We start from the raw sequence: 20,388 nt of genomic DNA, 5'->3' as shown, positions 1-20,388 counted from the left end.
TTTGAAGCTTTAAAATTTATAACTGAAGATGAAAATATAATTTAAGGCTATCACAAAATTTCCAATATTGAAACCATAATTCTCAACACTATTTAAAGGTGGGCTCTAATTTGATTCTTTAGAGCCTCGGCTCTATACAAACGGCACCCCACAAAAAACTATACAAATAAATCGCTAATGTGTTAAAAAAAATCTCAAATTTGATTCCTGCCAACTTCTAGGAAGGTGAAGTTTAAGCATTAAATAACCAAAATACAAGTTTATTTCTCAAAAACAATCATCTTATGATATTTTGGAGGATGCCAAAAAACTGAGGACCTAAAAGGTCCACCCCAGCATCTCTTTCGCCCGATGGAGCAGGTATTATGATTTCGCGGGAGTTCAGCTTTGCCCGTTGGAGCAGATATTCAGTATGATCTCGCGAGAGTTCAGCATACGTCAGCATTGGTGTCTTTAGTTTCGCGTGATTCGTATTCTTGGGAACGAAGAAAAAAAAGAGAAGAAGAGCGCATTGCGACGCTATATAAACGCACCAATGGCGCAAGAGTACGAGTCGCTTGTTGTTTGTGTCCGATTCCTCGTGTCTCCATGACCCCTTTTTCTGAGCTCTTCAGATCGATTCAGTCTCCGGTTTCACTGCAATTTCTACTTTGATTTTACGCCACCTGTTCTTTCACACATATTTCTTCCTGTTTCTCTCTCTAAATATATAACCATTAAGACTCTCTCTCTAAACTTTCTCTTTATATATCGATCTTTCTCTTTCCAAGTATAGATACACCACGCTTATTTCTTTCTTGTTGTTCTCTCCGCCTATTTTTGTTTCTGCTCTGTTTACCCTAATTTCCCCAACCTCAGTATCCACCTTGCTTCCTGATCATGGCGGACGACCTAGTTATCAAGGTTGGTTTTCGTGAATGCTTTTCGATTGTTTAGCTTTTTCTCTCGTTTTTTGCACTGTTTTTGTTTGAAATTTTTAGTATTTCTTCATCTTTTTTACCGTTGATGAACTAGGGTTTACTGAATTTTGTTGTGATAGTTAGGGTTTACTGAAGGTTGCTGCTTGTCTGCCTCAATTGCATGATATTACACTTTTTCATGCATGAGAATACAGATGACTTTATTTCTGTCTGATCTATTTGTTCCCTTTTGCTTATTATTTGCTTTGATCTTTTGGTGCTGCTTTATGGTCAATAGTAGTCACTTGATCGAGTTAGATCACTGAAATTAACTGCTTTCACTCATAGTGCTCTGATGTATTTGATAAGTTTTCTTTTCTTGGCTTCATATGTCATTTCCATCTATGCTTATCGCTTCTTTTCCAGTTTGAAAACCTTTTTTCCGGTAATTATTTTGAGTTTGCATGGATGTGGATTGTGGAAGTTTTCTTTTGGCTTGTCCTACTTATGTGACGAATGATTTTGGATGTTGTTGTTGTTGTTGTTATTATTATTATGATGGTGGTGACGATGATGATGATGATGATGATGATGATGATGATGATGATGATGGATGGGGTTTATATGAGTCTGCGGAGTCATCTATGCATGTGCATCCCCCCTCCAAAGTCCAAAGTCATCTTAAAGATGGGATTTGGATCTAAATTTTTAGAGATCCATGATCTTGAATATGAAGACAACAAAATTTTTGAAATTCAAAAATGATTTTTTTTTTCTTTTGTATGTTTTTTACACCACCTATTTCATATTTTAGTTGGGTGCCCTTTTCTTAACGGCCGTCTTAAAAGATGGATGCTTTGATATTTAAGGGATGCATGCCTTCCTTGACTCACAGAAATTTTTTCCTAGCATTCTTATTGTTGTTATTATTATTATTATTTGTGTGCCCGTTATTGTGGTAATTGGTCAGTTAAGTGTATTCGATTTGATATCTGAGATATATTGGTTACTTCCTGGTCTACCTTTGGGGTTACTTGAAGTTACTATACATTCTTTTGTTGTTTTGCCGTGTGACTTTTTAGGTTGGAATTCTCCTTTTCCCTTTCTCTTGCTCAGTCACTGTTCAAATTACGTTTGGTAGGGCGCGTTGTCAGTTGTAAATATCATTGATAACGTGATGACAAAACTTAACAGCTTATGCTCCATTGTGATCAGGAAGGTGTTTTGATGGATCTCACCAATCTGGTGAAACTAAGCTTGGAATTAATTATGAAAGGAAATTAAAATTATTGGAGTATCCAAATTGTGTGTTTCAATAGTTCTTTGGTGGAGAAGGGATGTGGTTCTTTCTTCGAAGATTTACCAACTGAAGTATCTTATTTTTTTTTAGGTCTTCTAATCTATGAAATCTAAAAAAACGTATCATATGTGATATCGCAGTGATCCCTGATTGTTATCTTGCTTTGATTCTACAATGATTGTTGCCTTGCTTTTCTTGTCAATGAAAAATTATTTGCTCATAATCTGCAGCAGGGTCTAACTATCTCCGGCCTGAACTTACTTGCTTATTACTGTTTTTCATTTTATTCCTCCTCTCCCAAACATGGTCTATTCTTGATATCGAATAGTTTTTTATGATTGTAATTGAGGTTCTGTTTGTTAATTATATTTGATTTGATATCTGAGATCTACCGGTTGCTTCCTGGTCTAGCTTTGGAATTACTTGAAGTTACTATACTTTTGCTTTTTTTGCCATGTGACTTTTTAGGCTGGAATTCTCCTTTTCCCTTTCTCTTGCTTAGTGAGTTACTGTTTAAATTATTTTTGGTAGGGTGAGGTTGTCAGTTGTAAATATCATTGATAACATGATGAGAGAGTACTTAACGGCTTATGCCTCATTGTGGTCAGGAAGGGATTTTGATGGATCTCACTTATCTGGTGAAATTAAACTTGGCATTAATTATGAAAGCAGATTAAAATTATTGTAGTATCCAAATTGTGTGTTTCAAAAGTTCTTTGGTGGAGAAGGCATTTGGTTCTTTGTTTGAAGATCTAGCGACAGAAGTATCTTATTTTTCTTGAGGTCTTCGAATTCTATGAATCCTAAAAAACCATATTGTATGTGCGATCGCAGTTATCCCTAATTATTATCTTGCTATGCTTCTTCAATGACTGTTGTCTTACTTTTCTTGTCAATGAAAAATTGTATGCTCATAATTTGCAGCAGGGTCTGATCATCTCCTGCCCGTGTTTACTTGCTTATTACTGTTTTTTATTTTATTCCTCCTCTCCTGAACATGGTCTATTCTTGATATCGAATAGATTTTTGTGGTTGTAATTGAAATTCTTAATTCTTTATGGCACATGCACATATACAACTCATTAGGGTGATGCCCTGTTCCAGCGTCACCCTAAATAATGAAATAAATGAAATAATGAATAATGAAATAAATGTGCCTTGAAGTGAACTATCTGCCCACAATTTTTTTCTCATGGGATGAGCAATAAATTGGCCTGGTTGTGGATGCTTAATTGCATTCTATGTGGTATATTTTATTTATTTATTTATTACATGATCTAGTCCTTTTTATGGAAGCCACAGCCTTTGCTTCTCTGGTAGCGTCAAGGTTCACATAAAATGGTTCACGTAAATAATCACTTCAACTTTGTAAACTGAAATATAATGAAAGTGAGACTTGGAAAAGAATGGATGGTATTCATTCAATTGATCAATGAATTAGTTGAACTCTCACATTATTAGTGAGTGCATTCATTCAATCGATCAAGAATTGAGGCTTTTTTACATGGTTGCCAGTTCTTGAGTAGTCTTCTATTTTAGTCCTTAAGATTGGGATCCAATTAAATAGGAATAGTAGTGAAAAAAAAGTTTCAGTCCAACTACCACTTTCTCTATGGGCGTGTTTGATAACAGGAATGTCTTCCTGGAAGTTTAGAACTTCTTAATACTGTTCAAGTATCGTGTTTGATAAAAAAGTTGAACTTCAAACAAAAGCTCGAGGAACCTTATTGATAGTAAGACTTCATTGAAATTTTAAATCAATCAGATCAAACTACATCTTCCTCCTTAACCAAATTCTGTAAGGAACACACGCTGCCTCACAGAGAACTGGTAATTGTGTCAGTAAGTGTCACTAGGCATTGTGATGCTTATGGCTGACTTCATTGAAATTTGAAATCTGAAATCAATCAGCTCAAAACTGCATCTTTCTCCTTAACCAAATTCTGTGTGCAATACACGCTGTCTCACGGAAAACTGGTAATTGTGTCAATAATTGTCACTAGGCATTGTGATGCTTATATACTAGGCTGCCTCTTTTCTCCACTTGAAAGCCCTTCCTGCAATTGTAATGCCTGTTTTCCTTTTTCTTATAGACATCTTCTGGTAATTATGTGCTAGGAATGCTCCATGACAACGTGTACTATTCATATCAAGTGATATTCTTGAACTGAAAACACTGAATCTGGGTGGTTGTATAGGATTTATTGCCATTAGTTCGAAATGTGCTTTCCACATCGTTTGTTTTTTCATTATACCAAATGCTTGTCTCTGCACGTGCCTTTATGTGTTAATTACTGAGTGACCTTCTTTTTCTAATCATTCAGGTGAAATATGGATCCACGCTGCGACGTTTTAGCATTTGGGCAGTAGGCAATGGAACCTCTGGCTTTAATATGGATATGCTCAAAGACAAGATTCGCAAACTCTTTAATCTCAAGCCGATTGAGGATTTCGCCATTACCTACATAGATGAAGATGATGATGTGGTGACTCTGGCTGATGATGATGACCTCTCTGATGCCATTCGGCAGCATCTGGATCCCTTGCGCCTTACTGTCTCTCTAACCGAGACACCCTGGGAAAGTTCTCTCCCTGAAGCTTCTAAACCCACGACTTCCCCTACCCCTGGAGCACATTCATCTCCTGATATCCAGGCTCTCCTTGAAATGACCTTGAAAACTGTACCAGACCGTGTTCGAAAATCCCTTCTGACTTTCTCTAATGATCTTCACTCTAAGTTTGGGGCATCTAAAGTTGAGGAGTTCGCCAACTTCTTGAAAGCCTTGGAGCTTGTTGATGCAGTGTATACTCCTCCAGGTAATGGTGCCTCGACCCCTGTGAACCCTGTTCCTCCTCAGGTTTCTGAACCTTTTGGTAAGACTTCTCCTGGACCCAAGTCTACTCCTCAGTCTGAGACAACCCGTAAAATCAAGGCAACAAGTCAAGAGAAATACACTGAGTCGACCCCTCAAGCCGGGGCAAATGTTCTAAAAGCTCTCGAGAAACTATCAGAGTTTCCCGTGCAATCCAAGGCCAGAAGTCCTGAAAAACATGACTCTACCCTTCAAGAGAAGACACAAGGTTATGAGAAACACGACGGGTTAGGCGAAACAAGCAGTGCAGGACCATCAGCCAGCCAGCCAATCCTGAATACTTGTTTTAATCCGATCCAAACTCCACAGACACCCCCATGTTTTTTCCCACCTGACAATTTTGCAGATCTTCCCAATCCCAAGTTTAGGGAGATGAGCGATTCTTCTTTTATTGATACAGGTATTGTACCCTCTCACCTTGTTTCTCTTCTGCCTCTCAGCGTTTGTTGTCCGTTGGCTCTCCTTTTCTGTTTTTGGCTATGAGACTATGCTTTTGCAGGTAAGAAGAAGGGTGACTCTTTTGAGGTCCGGTCAATTCCTCATGTGTTCAGTCGCTTTGATGGGAGTTCTTTACCATCTATTGACATGCCTCAATCCATCCACAATGGCATAATATGCGATGGTTGTGGTGTGCACCCCATAATTGGCACGAGGTACAAGTCTGCACAGTAAGTATGGTAATCTGACTTGGGTTTCAATGTCAGAGCCTCTCTATGGTGAAATTAGAATTCCATCGAACAGAAATATATATTCTATTTATTTGAAAGAAATAAATACCGCTGTAGCCATCAAAAGAGAAAAATAGATGTTTCTTTTTCTGAACAGGAAACAGATCACAACACACTGGTCATTGCCAAACTTTGTCAAGTTAGTATTGTTTGGGCGCACCTTAGATTTTGATCAAGATTGTACTTGAACTTTTTATTAATCTTAAATTGAAACATTTAAATGAGGAATTGGAACCTATTCTATGTCTGGCTATGCTGTGTTGCAGATGTTCATGTTTTCTTGTTTTTTGATCTATTTTTGGGTTGCGGCCAATGTTTTGTTGAGTTGCAGAAAGGACAACTATGATTTATGCCATGATTGCTATGAGGAAATGGGCAAGGCAGGGGAATACATGAGGCTCGATCGTCCAATCAGCATGTATTTGCCTAGGTTCTCTCCCCACCATGTAAGTGGTTAGCGAATTTGCTATTTCAGCCTTTCTTTCTTTCTTTTGCTTTTTTCTTTTTTCTATTACTCAGTTTGTTTTTTTTTTTTTTTTCTATTTCTTCCTCTCTTTTAGCATCACCGCTTGTTTGGCAAATCAAAACTTATCGGTCCTTTGAAGTTGAATAGCACCTTTGTCAAAGATGTTACCATTCCTGATGGAATGATTGTGGCACCCAATACACTTTTCACCAAGATATGGAGGCTTCGCAACAGTGGGAACTCCCCATGGCGTTACAACACTCAGCTGGTATTTACAAGTGGTGACCCTCTTGGTTTTACAAGGACGTCGAAGTTGGAGGTGAGTGTTAATTGCAAACTTCTACACTATGTACTAGTTTTTAAAGTTTCAGAACTCAGACCTTGACTCGGACAGTGTCTGAGTGAATGAATTCGCTGGATTTCGTTCATTTATTGGGCAAGGTTTGTCTAAGGTTTTGTGGCAACATAAGTGTTCGAACTTGAGACCAAGATCCAAGAGAGAAACACATGCTCTACCAAAAGACCCACAATTGGATTTGCCTATGAGCTCCAGTTTTAATCTAAAAGCTGTATGACTCAGATCCAACCTGAGTTTTTCATTATAGAACTCATTCAGGAGCTAAAATGATTTGACTTGGTTAAATTAACTTGACCTAAGTAATTTTTGAAGACTAGTATGTACCATACTTCAAGATACAGAAGTCCATGGAATATCCACCTCATGATGGACAGCAGAGATTAACTGCGGTGGGGTCCACCATGGCATTACCTTGGGTACAGTTAACGCAATGGAGTATGTATACTATGTAGTGCATTGGAGTCCTATATTGCATTTTGTTATTCCCCAAGTAGTGAGGAGTTTTAGGTAATGAGGAATTTTTGGATCTTAGTGCTCATTTAAGTTAGGGTTTTATTTTCTTTTGGCTAGATAACTTTGGGGTTTAGATGTTGGTTATTTTGACTAGCTAATCTTAGTAGACTTTGTTTTTTGGTTTATTCCATGGGTAAATTGAGGTGGTTAGTAACAGTGGTGCAACTGTTTTGTTTTGCAGATTCCGGTAGAAGGTGTCCCTATTGGGAGGGAGTGGGACGTTTCTCTGCAACTGAGAGCCCCTAAGACCCCAGGGATCTACCGTTCTTACTGGCAGTTGGCATCTCCCTCTAGTGTGAGGTTTGGCCAAAGCCTTTGGGTGTCCATTCGGGTAGTGCCCTCTTTCTCTCTCTCTCTCTCTCTCTCTCTCTCTCTCTCTGTGCGTGTGTGGTACCACCATGGGTGTATGTGCATTTGTATCTAGAATCTATGTTATTCATACGAAACTTTGTGTGGGTGTGGAGTTATAGCTTATCGAGAGAAACTGAATGTCAAATATTTTCCCAGTCATGATAACTAGGGTATATAATCTCTTTTTTTTTTCTTTTCCTTTTTAATGATTCTTCTATAATACACTCTTATGGTGATGTTAGAAAACCCTACTCCCAAAATTTTGACCACAAATACCTAAAGTTCTATCAAACCTAATTTTAGGGTAGGGGCAATAGAGGTAATTTTTATACTCTATAAATGAAGTTTTACTTTCAAATGAGATTTTTTTGTCACCTGTTTTTTCCTACTATCTAGGACGTGTTTGAAAATTACCTTTAATGACATCATCTTCAAAATAAGAACAATACATATAAAAGGTTGTTAGTCGTGTTTTCTAACATCACGATTAGAATGACGTATTACAAAACTCTTTTTTTTAGATACAAATGGATACCATTTGGTTATGGATGGATGGCCCCATATTAGCTTTCTATTTCTCGGTTAACTGGTTGAAGATGACAATTGAAAATTGATTTCTTGGCCTTCTCCTTTAAACCAGTTAGTATTCTGTTAAGCCTGGTTGCGTCTCTGTTGTAAGCAACAAATTGAAAATCAGATATCCCTCCTACCAACATGGTAATTCTGTCGAAACACTGTTGACGTCTCTCTCTCTCTCTCTCTCTCTCTCTCTCTCTCTCTCTCTCCTCATTATTTATTTCTCTTGTAGGTGCTTGGAGACCCAACACCCGAAGATAATACTGTATATGGGGATTTACTAAACTTGAACATGCCACCCCCAGTGGAAGTTAGCAGCAACAAGGGCAAGCAAGTTGAAGAAAAGGAGAAGATTGAAACTATAGACATGTCTTCAGAGACTCTTACAGAATCTGACTCTCTCTTGAATAACAAGGTTAATGAAGCCATAGAAGAATTATTATCTGCCAAGATTCCAGAACCGGAGCATGTGGCACCAAAGGCACCAATGACTCCCACCTTGCCATCTGTCACTTATCCAACCGTCGATCTTTCACGTGCCGAAGTTCCAACTGCGCTTGTTGAAGTTCCAATTATTCCAACTGGTGAGGTTGCAGCGGCTGGCACCCCAAGCTCAAAGGAGGTGGAGGTGGCTTTATTGAGGGAGTTGGAGGAGATGGGTTTTGATGAGGTGGAACTAAACAAGGCAGTGCTTAGGAGGAACGACTATGACCTCGAGGAATCCATCGATGAGTTGTGCTGTGGCTCTTCTGAGTGGGACACCATTCTTGATGAGCTGCAAGAGATGGTAACTATTTTCATGGTTTCTTTTTCTATCCTTTGGAAGAAAGGTGGGAGGGGGAACCTATCGTGAGAGAGAGAGAGAGAGAGAGAGAGAGAGTAACAAATTTTTGGAGAGATTGCTCTTAGTTATATACATAGAGAGACATAGATAGAGACGATAGAAAGAGCGTGAGGAACTGTTAATTATATACATTGAGAGAGAGATGGAGGAAATTTTTTGGAGTTTGCGCTTAGTTATATACAAGAGAGAGAGAGAGAGAGAGAGAGAGAGAGAGAGAGAGAGATATGGTGATGTATTGACAAGGGATTCTATTGGCGCAGGGTTTCTGTGATGAAAAGACCAACATGATGCTGCTGAGGAAGAATGGAGGAAGCATTAAGCGAGTTGTGATGGATCTCCTCACCCAAGAAAAGAATAAGTAAATAAATTTGTCCATATTTCCATTACTTAGATATGTCTGGATCCAGATTCTTACCAGTTTCTGATGGATCCGACATTGGTACATATTTCCTCTTGATATGCTACTAACTTTGCTTGCAAGACTTTATATATGGTTTGGTAAGTACAGAACAATCAAGAGCGATTGGTATATATTTGGTATATATTCTGACTGGAATATGGTATTAAGACTAGTGATTATTGGTATATATGCTTTCTCTACATTTACCAATTATTCTCTACATTTTTTTTTTCTGAAATCAGTTACTATCAATTTCTTTCACTCATGTACTATTACAAGGAGGTTCAAGAAAAACATGATGTAACCACCGATTAATGTTGGTGGACACCACCTTTTTTCACAGCATCAGCTTCTATATTAGCCTCTCTAAAACAATGAGATAACTCAAAAGAACCACTACTTAAAATGAAAAAGATTTATTGAAAATGCTGCATAATTTCCAAGGTGGCTTCATTTCTTCTTTTTTTGCCAAAAGCAATGATATTGTTTGAAGCACCTTCAATCATCTCTTGGCCCTCTAGGTTCTTCATCTTTAAACCCTCTAAAAGAATTTTTGCTTCAGCTTCATTCATTGTTGCATGTCTAAATGGTCATGAGTAGGTGAATTTGTAATTATCCATATGATCTCTAATGGTACCACCATAATCTGTTGAGTCTGAGTTTCTAATCGAGCTTCTATCAAAGTTGAGTTTTAAATAATTTTTATGAGGCATTGAAATGGCAAAGTTAAGTTTTAAGCAATTTTTATGTGGCATTTAAATAGCAAAGTTGAGTTTTAAGCAATTTTTATGAGGAGGCATTTTAATAGATTTCGAGTATGTCTGTCATTATTAAGTTTAACTTCATATGGGTATTAAAAAATATATGATTTTGAGATAAACTTACAATCCTTGTTTGTTGAAAACCATTCAGCTGTTGTTGCTAAGGTGTTGGATTTCAAAACTTCAATATCATTTTGTGTCTTTTCAAATGTTTTTTTATTTCTCTTTCGAAATATTCCAAATAGTGCTCATCCATAAAGCTTTACATAGCACAGTATCAACTTTCAACAAATAAGAGTTTATTCATTGAGAGAAGATCAACTTTAGGCTGTGGGATCAGGATATTTAGATTCAAAAACTTTCTACACCATTTTTACATGCTTAGAGGGAAAAGACACTGGAAAACATATAGTCCACACTTTAGTTATCCCTCAAATGTAGCCTACAAACATTGACATTTATGAAACCTCTCTTACGAAGGTTATCCACAGTAGGCTTCCATTTTTTGAAGAGCTACCTACAAAAATAACTTAACTTTCAACGGCACTTGTAAATTTCAAATTCTTGTTAAATTACAATCAATTGCTTTGTGATTCTCGTCATGGAGTAGTAGATAGATAGACTTAATTGAAAAATCCCCTGAAAATCTTCCGAAGCTGTGAGTTCCCACACCAATCGATCATCTTTATTAGGAACATGGAAAAATTATGCAACAGATTCGTAAGCATTTGGAACCATGAAACATACAAAAAATTATGCAACAGATTCATAAGCAATTGGAACCCATGAAAGAAAGAATCTGAGACCTTCCTGTATCTGTAAACAATATTCGAAAAAGACTTAATTGAAAAATCCCTTGAAGCTGTGAGTTCCCACACCAATCGATCATCTTTATTGTATACATAGAAAAAAATTATGCAATAGATTCATAAGCAATTGGAACCCATGAAAGAAAGATTTGAGACCCTTCTGTACATGCAAACAATATTCCAAGAAGACTTAATTGAAAAATCCCCTGAAGCTGTGAGTTCCCATACCAATCAATCATCTTTATTGGGAATATAGAAAAAATTATGTAACAGATTCATAAGCAATTGGAACCCATGAAAGAAAGAATTTGAGACCCTCTTGTATCTGCAAACAATATTTCAAGAAGAGTTAGTAAAATCAGCTCCTTTAAAATCTTTTATTAAGGTCAATGAATTGTCGACTTTAGAGAAGACCACAGGGAAATAATCTTGAAGAGCAAGGTCTCCCAGCCACTTATCAAACCAGAACAAGGTGTGATCTCCCTTTCCAACGTCCACTTCAGGAAGTGGCGCCTGTACAGTTCCATGAGCCGCAATCTCTCCATCGAGATACGCTCTGGGTTTGGGTTTGTCGGAGTTGGTGCTAGGGTAATCCATCTATCGGGAGATAACCAAATCCACATCAATTCCTTTCCAACTACTTTAACACCAACCTTAGATCGTGGACTTTTAATGAGGTCAGTCAATACATCTACTCCATATTTTTCTTTTAATACCTCTCCCCGTACACTATCCTGCTGATTTTGAAAGCTCCACCACCACTTAGTCAATAGGTTAGTGTTCATCAATTTGAGACCCCCATCTCTCTTCGAAGTGCATACATTTTCCCAATTCACAAGTTTCAACTTATTTCCCATTCCTATATTGTCCTAGAACAAAGATCTCATAATATTTTCCAAAGTCGTAACTACCTGCTTTGGCATTCTGAAAATGGATATAAAATAGATCGATAAACTGGACAAAGTAGAGTTGATAACAATAGATCTTCCTCCAAATGACAACACTTTAGATTTCTATAGATCTAGTTTTTATTAAATCTTTCAATAATAGAATCCCAAATAGTTGTCGATTGGTTTCCTCCAAATAAAGGAATACTCAAATATTTGCAAGGAAACTTGCCAACCCCACATCCAATAATTTCTACCAAAGATGCCACCACGTTATCTGAAACTCCAATCCCAATCATATTTATCTTTTCTAAATTCACTTTGAGACCGGTTGCTATTTCATACACTTCAAGAACACTTGTTCCTCTAGACCACGAAAGATAAAGAGTACCATCTGTATATTGTAAGTGGGAGATTGTTAGTCTACCAATACTAAATCTAGAAATAAAGCCTCTACTCATCACAGAGTTCAGCATAGTACTAAAGCTTTCTACTATAATAGTGTATAAGTATGGGGATAAAAGATTTTCTTGTCGAATGCCTTTTGATGCTTTAAAATAATCACAAGATTTTCTATTGAAAATGATGGAGAAATGAGTTGACTTCAGACATCCCTAGATCCACACTCTTTAACGAGATTCCGTAAGATTTCAAGTAGAACATGCCAATCCAATTTATCATATGCCTTTTCAAAATCTATTTGACATAGAAGACCTAGTTTTTGCTCTTTGAGCCTTAAGTGTATGCATTCTTGTGCCATTAAGATACTATCCATAATATGTATGTCTTTGAGAAAAGCAAATTGAGGACCTTTCATAACCAGATACAATACTTATCTCAATCTATTTGCCAAAATCTTTACAACAATTTTATAGACACTCTCCAGTAGGCTAATAGGCTTTATGTCATTCACACTTTCTATAATAGATTTTTTATGAATTAAAGCAATAAAGGTCGCATTTACTGTTGTCGAGATTTTACTTCTATGATAAAATTCATTCATGAGTAAAAAAAGATCCTCTTTTAAAAGCTCCCAAAAGGTTTGAAAGAAGGCTAAAGGAAAACTGTCTGGCCCTAGTGCCTCATCCCTCCCCAAGGAGAAGATTACAATTTTTATCGCATCCATTTCGAAAGATCTTTCCAGCCATAAAGCCCTTTCTGAAAGTAATCTATTGAATATGACATTCTCAAGACTAACATGATTTCTTCTTTCCACTGTAAAAGCTTTCTTGAAATGGTTAATTAAATTTATTTCAATACTATCTGATTCTGTAAGTTCCACATCTCCTATTTTAATTTTACTTATGGAGTTACCCTTTTTTTGTAGCATTAACAATAACATGAAAGAATTTAGTTTTTATAGCTCCTTTTTTTAACCATTTCACTCTAGATCTTTGGCTCTAATATACCTCTTCCAATTTCAAAAGGTCATGCAAAGAAGCAAGATAGATGTTTCCTTCTCTCATTTTTTTTGGTGGCACTGATCCACTCATAAATTGGATGTCATCAATCTTTTCAATATTTTTTTTTATCACTGCAAAATTTGTCTCTAGGTTATCCCAATATTTGTTTTTCTATTTACAGATTTCCTTTTTCATCATTTGCAATTTAATAGTAAATTGATGACCCACCCAATCTTTTATCTTGGTATTTTGCCAAAACTCTTCTACGAACTTAATAAAGCTTCTATCTGATAACCAATTTAGCTCTATTCTAAAAAGTGATGAGCCAAACTTCATACCCATCGAATTCAACTTGAGAGGGATATGATCGGATGCAATATTCACTAAGGCTTTAATATAAAGATTTGGAAACTTATTAAGAGAGGAGTTGGTCACCAAGAATCTATCCAAACGGGTAAGGGTAGGGTTTGGCAGAGCATGGTTTGACCAGGTGTAGGCATCCCCAATCGAAAGAATGTCCAGAAGTTCATTATTTTAAATAAAGGAATTAATATGCACATACAAGGAGAGATTCTAGGATTAATTGAGGATTCACTAGGCCATTGAATCACATAGAAATCACCTCCAATATACCATGGCACATTGGGACAGTTAGGGCCATATACATTTGTTAAACACCATTTAAAACGATTCACATGGTCAGAAAACAAATTGGAGATATGTCTTTCATTTAAAGCACAATCATCTTTTTGAACTATGCTGGAGTCAAAGAGCATGTTTTTTATATTTTGGATTACAAATAGTGTTGGCCAAACAGGGTTCAAATGCACCATGGTTTGTGCTGATTCTTCCATTTTTAATAGTTTAAGAGGTTTCAGAGCTCCATTGATCATGTGTTTGTGTTATCAACTCAATCGTAGCGTTTACATAGAGGCCCAACTGCCATGTCCGCAGCTTTTAGATTTTTGTTAGAATTGCAGTGCTTGTGTTGGTCAATCATTACTTTCTGAAAAAGATTGCCTGAGCCAAACCTTGCTATTTCTAAAAGAAGTGGCTAGATATTGCTGAAAACCCATTGCTTTTAGAGTTGAACTCTGGGCACTGAAGTTATGGCAAGTGTCATTAAGGTTCTCGCAAGATTTACAAATTTGGAGGCAATCCATGCATATTTAATGTCTTCTTTTAGGAATGGAAAGAGTTCATTTAAAGTTACAACTTTATAGTATTGAAGTAGCTGCACTCTAAAAATCGAGGGTGATCAGGGTTCTGGAGAACCTTCTAATTGATCATTTCGACCTTGAAGTGTATGGACACGAAAAAAATAAGAATTTCAAGTTTAAAAAATAGTGCATATATGAAAAATTACTTGGACCATCTATTTTCAGGATTTTCAAGTGCTTATTGATTTGCTTTATCTATACTATTTTTAAAATCTTAGAATTTTATAACTAGGGATGAAAATAGATTTTCAAACTATAATAAGGTTTCTGACACCGGAATGGAATTCCAAACAAATAATTGGCACAATTTATTTCCTATACTGTTTTTCATATCTAAGTGGTTGAAATATCGCCTCTGTTGGGTCCCTTACTAAATTATTTGATAAAACCCCTTCAGGCCTTGTTCGGATATCCAGTTCTTTTAGCTGTGGAAGTAAGATCCTTGAAGCCACCATTCAAAGACGTAGTTTCAGTAATGCAATGTCGACCCGCTTATCAGCAAAATGTTGCCAATGGTAGGGTTCTGCCATGGCGATTAGTAAAAGAAAAGAAAAAGAAGAGGCAGAAAAGGGTACTTCTTTCAAGGATATTAACAAGAAGATTATATATACAAGGACGTGGCTAGCATGCGGTCAGCGGGGCATATTGTAGAAATGCGGGCTTGCCAATAATTATATTTTTTAAATATAATTTGATCAACATTTGTTGAGAATATATAATATTTAACATGGACATCATGAATATGAATAAATAAATAAATTTTACAAATAGAAATAATAATTATATTAAAAAAACTTTTAGACCGTTTGTTACAATTGTTTTTAGATGGACCACCTATTTACATCCATCTTTAAGATGGATGCTTTTCTATTTTTGGACAGCATAATGTAGAAATGCGGTCTAGCCCACAAGAAACAATTACTTTATATATAATGAGACTTTTTACCTTTGATACAAAGAGGTCATAATAATTTACAACCATTTGATGTGAAATCTGATAGCTTGTGTATCATAAAGTTAAACATTTTTTTTTGTCTTTTTGAAGTTTGAACTTGGTCAATGGAATAAATGCAGCCATCTAATTTCACATTCAAATGGGCCTAAAAGTATCTCTTTGGAGAACACATTCTTAGACTCAGTTGCTTCAGTGAAAGATAATTCTGATATGCATTCCATGCGATAACGGATCGTAGCGCTCCAAAATCGATCGTTCATAATGATTCAAATGTCTAATGCATTATGTTTTGGTCTTCACTGTTACACTATCCAAGGGAAAGAAGCTGTCAAAATCTTACGGTGCTACAAATCTTGATTACGATCCATGAGATATGGTCTTCTTCCTATGGACTTTTGGTTATTGTACAAAGGAGAACAAGACTTTTGAGTTACAAAATCCTTCATGAAGATTATGAAAAATAAAAATAAAGGAACTGGGCATGGGTCAAGATAGTAGAGTCTAGGTTTTCATAGCACAACATCTCATGTTTCATTTCTATGTAACATTGTGAAAGAAAAAAAGAAGATTATGCAACATAGGTTCAGTATTTATGATATGTGGTAAAATTTTAGTTGCTTGCCTACTTAATGCAACCCACGTCCTTTATCCAAGCTTGGGATGGGTTAAGGGAAAATGACCTGTTTAGATTGACTACCAAACGTGTTTAAATTCCATTACCACAAACAAGTAAGTTGTTTGCCTACGTGATGTCTTGAGTACCATTCTCATTGAGTTACCAAAAAAAGTGCGGTCCATACATCCTAAGGATCGAAAGAACCTCTATTACAAAAAACAAGTGAGTTGCTTCAAGCAACTCACTTGAAATCCATTTTTGAGTATTGAAGGAACCTCTTCGCGTGAATTTTTGAGGTGTGCCTTAATTTGATTGTTTAGGGACTCTTCCTTATATACACTTTCTTCTTTTGTTAATATTAAATATTTTTTCTCTTTTGTATTCATTCATTTTCTCAATGAAATCTTTGTTAAAGCTAAAAAAAGGATATTTAGAGCTCCATATTTATGGATTCGATGAAGAAATAGATTTGCAGTGCTTTGGGACTTATTTTGAGATGTGAAATTCTTGAAAACCTGAGCGGGCATGAGAGCCATAAGCACCAAAAACCTTTCATTCATTCTTTCTCATTAAACGATCATATTCTCCCGTTGGTATATTCTCTCTTACATAAAATCCTATTTAGGTGTGCATTTAGAACCCTAACCTACTCAACACAGTTACCAACTTCCCAAAGAAAAAAAAGGAATCCTACATATTCTATAGGTACTTACAAAGTAACATCCTAAGATTGAATAAAACTATCCAAATTTTAGATATTCATATCGCGAGTAATTAAAAACTCCTTGATTGTTCAAAATAATTACCAAAAGTTCAGATCGATAAATTTAAAGTAAATACAAAAATTTTAGATTGAGAAAGTACATTTAACCAGTGTTTTAAAACCCAAGTCTCAAGAGTGAACCAGCCAACCAAAAATCTAGTATGGATAAGATAATCGCTCACTGAATTTTCCTAACAGACTAGCACGATTCCCTGATAGAACCAGACGAGTCCAAGAGAACTGTACCAACTTCTAGTTTGAAAAATAATTGGATCGGTCTAAACCGTCTCTTGATTTTGAATCACATGCTTTTTAAACAATTGCATAGTAGCACGTTGTTTGAGCTCAATGTTCTATCGATCGACACTCATTTTGTTTGGGTAATTGAATAGAGAAGACATGCCCCTATTTGTTTTTTCAAGTAGTTTAGGAGTTAGCTTTTTGAAAATATTAATGGGGAACATAAACCACAATGTGGTGATTAAGTTGCGGCGGTGCGATCACCACAACCCCAGCCCCTTTCCCATATGGGTTGGCACTTGGAAATAAAACTTTGCACAACGGCCTTACGTAAGTTTGATCCTCGAATAAATGATTAGCCCAAGGAATAGATGGGCATTGGGCTACCCAAGGACAAATAGATGAATGGAGTTTTTATAGGGCTTAGGTTTTACGAAAACAAAGTAAAACCTCACCTACATCTTTGCTTGGAAAGTACTTTGGGCACATGCAATATCTATGATGGCTCTAGAATCAGTTTCTACTATCAACTATGAATTTGAAGCTCAAAGTATGGTACAGATATTACAGATTCATGAGCACTAATTTTTAGGGCAAAATAGACGGTTTATATAATGCGCTATATTATGCACTATTTTTAGGCTTGAAAACGGTTTGAAAGCTCTTCGATGCCAAAATTGCAACTTTCCATTAGTTTTGAGGTGAGGCTTTACCAAAACATTTTCTATAATGGATTGGATAAACTCTTAGCCTATAATTATTGGCCCTAGCCTTTACAAAAGGCTAGGGATACAAAAGCTCTACCGATTAAGAATGTCCTTGATCCACCAAGGAACTGTGCCCTTTGCAAAAAGTATTTGGTGTGGTCCACTCTGAAGTTACAATGTTAGGTTCATCTACAACCATAGGTTGTGTACATCATGTCCTTTCAATAAAAAATCAAATGAAGAAATTATTTTTGGATATAAACCCTTTTTTGGTTTTGGTAAAAGTCTAGAATAGGATTAGTTATCGTTGATACAAGAGCTCACAATGACTTCAAATTTAAAAATTGAACAGCGGGCGATGTACTACTGACTAGGTTCAAAGTTCAAAAGAAATTTTTTTGATCTTTACAAAACATCATCAATTTTAAAGTTTGATATCAAATGATATTTGAGTGATCATGACCTCATTGTACCAAAAGAAAATAGTCTTACATTTTACAATCCTTTTTTTTTTTTTTGACAAGTTAGATAAATAAATAACCCCGGGATTTATCTATAGAAAACTCAGCTTTCATGAAGAATATAGGTTTAGAAAGGATGCCTCCATGGTTTCTGAGGGGTTAGAGCCCATAAAGGCTTAATCAACAGTCCTATCATTCCCGCCACCTTATTAGAAGGGTAAATTAATCATTTATAAAAAAACTAAGTGTTCCTTTTTTTTGTTTTCCGTCAATAAAGCCAAATGATGTCCCCTCTTATGTTCTTTGATTGCTATAAATTGGAAGTGCCTCTTGCCTTGCTTATTTGGGCACAAGAGGAAACAATAATCAAGGTTTTCAATCCTTGCCAACTTATCATAGAAAGAAAGGGTGTCCTACCATGGAAAGAAGAGGGGATTATTTAAAGAAGGGAAATGAAATATAGGTATCCCACATATTATAATGGAAAAAGGTAAATGGTAACTTCCAAAAAAATAAAATGAAAAAGGTAAATTATAAAAACACCTCCATTATTTTTAACTAGCTAATGGCATTGGTGTTGTTGAAGCTTTTGGTTTTGAAATTGTAATTTGTATAGTTTTCTGAGTATTTATTTATTTTTTAAATAATTCATTTCATAATAAAACAATATAATTTTTCAACTATTCTCAAAGAATTACTTATTTATAAAATTCATTTTTAAGATTTTTCTTAAAAGCTTTTATTACAAATATATTTTGCTTTAAAGGTAATTAACGCCCATTTAAGTAAGAAATTTTGAAATTCTAGATTTGAGATGAGATGCTTACTTTCCTTGTACTTTTTGAGGGAGGGAATTTATTAATTATTTGGAGATAGATATATAGGGATATTGATTGAATAATTAGTTGGAGATGGAGATGAAGGGAGGGAATTTAATAATTATTTGGAGATAAAAGATATTGGGTTATTGATTTAATAATCGGTTGGAGATGGAAATAGATTTATCAAATACTCTCAGATATTTTGTGAGGAGAGAGATGGTCCAGAAATTCTAAACTTACTGACTCTCTTAGACAAAGATACGAAACAAAAAACTCTTAGACAAAGATACTAGAATTTTTTTTTAAAAAAGTAAATTATGACTGGAATTCAAAAATTGCACTCTTATTTATTCTCCCCAAGTAGCCTAAATCGATAATCTCCTTAAACATACCCCTTTGTAATATAGTTAAAAATGGGTATATTGTTTATGATATCCTTGAATACACCTAACACATTCCATTATTGAAAGTCAATAGAAGTTATGCCCTAGAGAGTAAGATTGAAGCCATTTATTTTATTTTTTTGGGTAGACCAGTGGGGATGACAAGCTCCTGCCCATTTTTAGACGGTTTTGAAAATAGTCATATTTTTTTAATGCTGTAGTAAAAATGGAGGCCGTGATCTTCAACTGGAGCACGAAGCCAGCTTTTATTAGTGAGAATGAAGGAGAAGCCAAAATTTGGTAGTGAGAATGAAGGCTGTGACCTGCAATTGAAGCATGCAGCCAAATTTGAAAGGTAACAGGCCATTTTAGAGGTGTATTCTCATTCCTTCTAGGGGCACTTAAAGAGGATGAGAAACTTCTAAGAAAATGTATATGTTGGGCAATGGAAAAATATTAGAATTTTAAAAAATTGGTGGAAATTTTGATACTTATTATCTTGTGGGGCCGTATATTATAGTTGTGCTTGCTAATCTCTACAAAAGATTGGCTCGTGATGCCAAATTTTAATATAAAATAAAAGGGGTGTGGGCTCTTTTTGAAGATGGAATGATATAAGATGGACGCACGTTCTCTGCCTTCACATGAAAAGGCGGTCTCTTTGGAAGTATATCCGTGTTCCTTTATAGGTGGATTAGAATAAAATCCAACCTAGAGAATAGATTTAAGAAGTGTGATTATCATGTTTCTTTGTTATTTTACCTGGTTAGTGAAAGACAGAGGTCTTATCATTTCATAATGTGTTGGATAATGGACCACTTAGGGCTCCTTTGGATCCTGGGGTAAATAAAACCATGTTTTGGATCATGGTGTTGAAGATTGATGTCTTGTATATTGAAAAAATATATATCTCAAGGTAGAGTAAAAAAGACGACTTTGGAAGACCGTTAAAATCCCGAAGGGGGCTTGAGGCCTGGAGTCATCCTGACAGGTTGACTTGACGGACTCGGCCCCTGCGGGGCTTCAAAGGCGGCAGCCCTCGAAGAAAAATTCG

The 20,388-nt window shown here is 35.9% G+C and overlaps 1 protein-coding gene and 1 long non-coding RNA gene across 5 annotated transcripts; both read left to right on the top strand.

The window, feature by feature from the left end:
• The first annotated feature begins 539 nt into the window (after nucleotides 1-539).
• Nucleotides 540-9,518, top strand: NBR1 (ubiquitin-associated (UBA)/TS-N domain-containing protein / octicosapeptide/Phox/Bemp1 (PB1) domain-containing protein). 4 transcript variants are annotated; one of them, XM_011627885.3, is made up of 9 exons: nucleotides 540-903; nucleotides 4,524-5,472; nucleotides 5,572-5,725; nucleotides 5,898-5,939; nucleotides 6,132-6,246; nucleotides 6,361-6,585; nucleotides 7,319-7,468; nucleotides 8,297-8,851; nucleotides 9,169-9,518. In XM_011627885.3, exons 1-9 carry the CDS (start codon nucleotides 880-882, stop codon nucleotides 9,268-9,270), a joined length of 2,316 nt encoding a protein of 771 aa, XP_011626187.2. In that variant the 5' UTR covers nucleotides 540-879; the 3' UTR covers nucleotides 9,271-9,518. The 4 variants fall into 4 exon arrangements, with proteins under 4 accessions (XP_011626187.2, XP_011626186.2, XP_011626189.2 ...); XM_011627884.3 differs by having other exon boundaries at nucleotides 5,572-5,740; XM_011627887.3 differs by lacking the exon at nucleotides 5,898-5,939.
• A 1,958-nt stretch (nucleotides 9,519-11,476) lies between these two features.
• LOC148781816 (uncharacterized) lies at nucleotides 11,477-14,943 on the top strand. The gene is made up of 2 exons (XR_016056859.1): nucleotides 11,477-11,555; nucleotides 14,786-14,943. It is a non-coding gene; the product is annotated as an uncharacterized LOC148781816 (long non-coding RNA).
• The last annotated feature ends 5,445 nt before the right edge of the window (nucleotides 14,944-20,388 follow it).

Source organism: Amborella trichopoda, chromosome 6 (assembly GCF_054954075.1).
Source record: "Amborella trichopoda isolate Santa Cruz 75 chromosome 6, AtrichopodaSantaCruz75HAP2 v2.0, whole genome shotgun sequence".
Classification (NCBI taxonomy): domain Eukaryota; kingdom Viridiplantae; phylum Streptophyta; class Magnoliopsida; order Amborellales; family Amborellaceae; genus Amborella; species Amborella trichopoda.
Note: the sequence above shows the minus strand (reverse complement) of the source record. Positions and strands in the feature narration are given on the sequence as shown.

Coding starts and splice junctions, on each gene's coding strand:
- NBR1 (XM_011627884.3), top strand. CDS start 880: ATGGCGGACGACCTAGTTATCAAG. Junction 5,473..5,571: donor TTCTTCTTTTATTGATACAG/GTATTGTACCCT, acceptor ATGCTTTTGCAG/GTAAGAAGAAGGGTGACTCT. Junction 6,586..7,318: donor CAAGGACGTCGAAGTTGGAG/GTGAGTGTTAAT, acceptor TTTGTTTTGCAG/ATTCCGGTAGAAGGTGTCCC.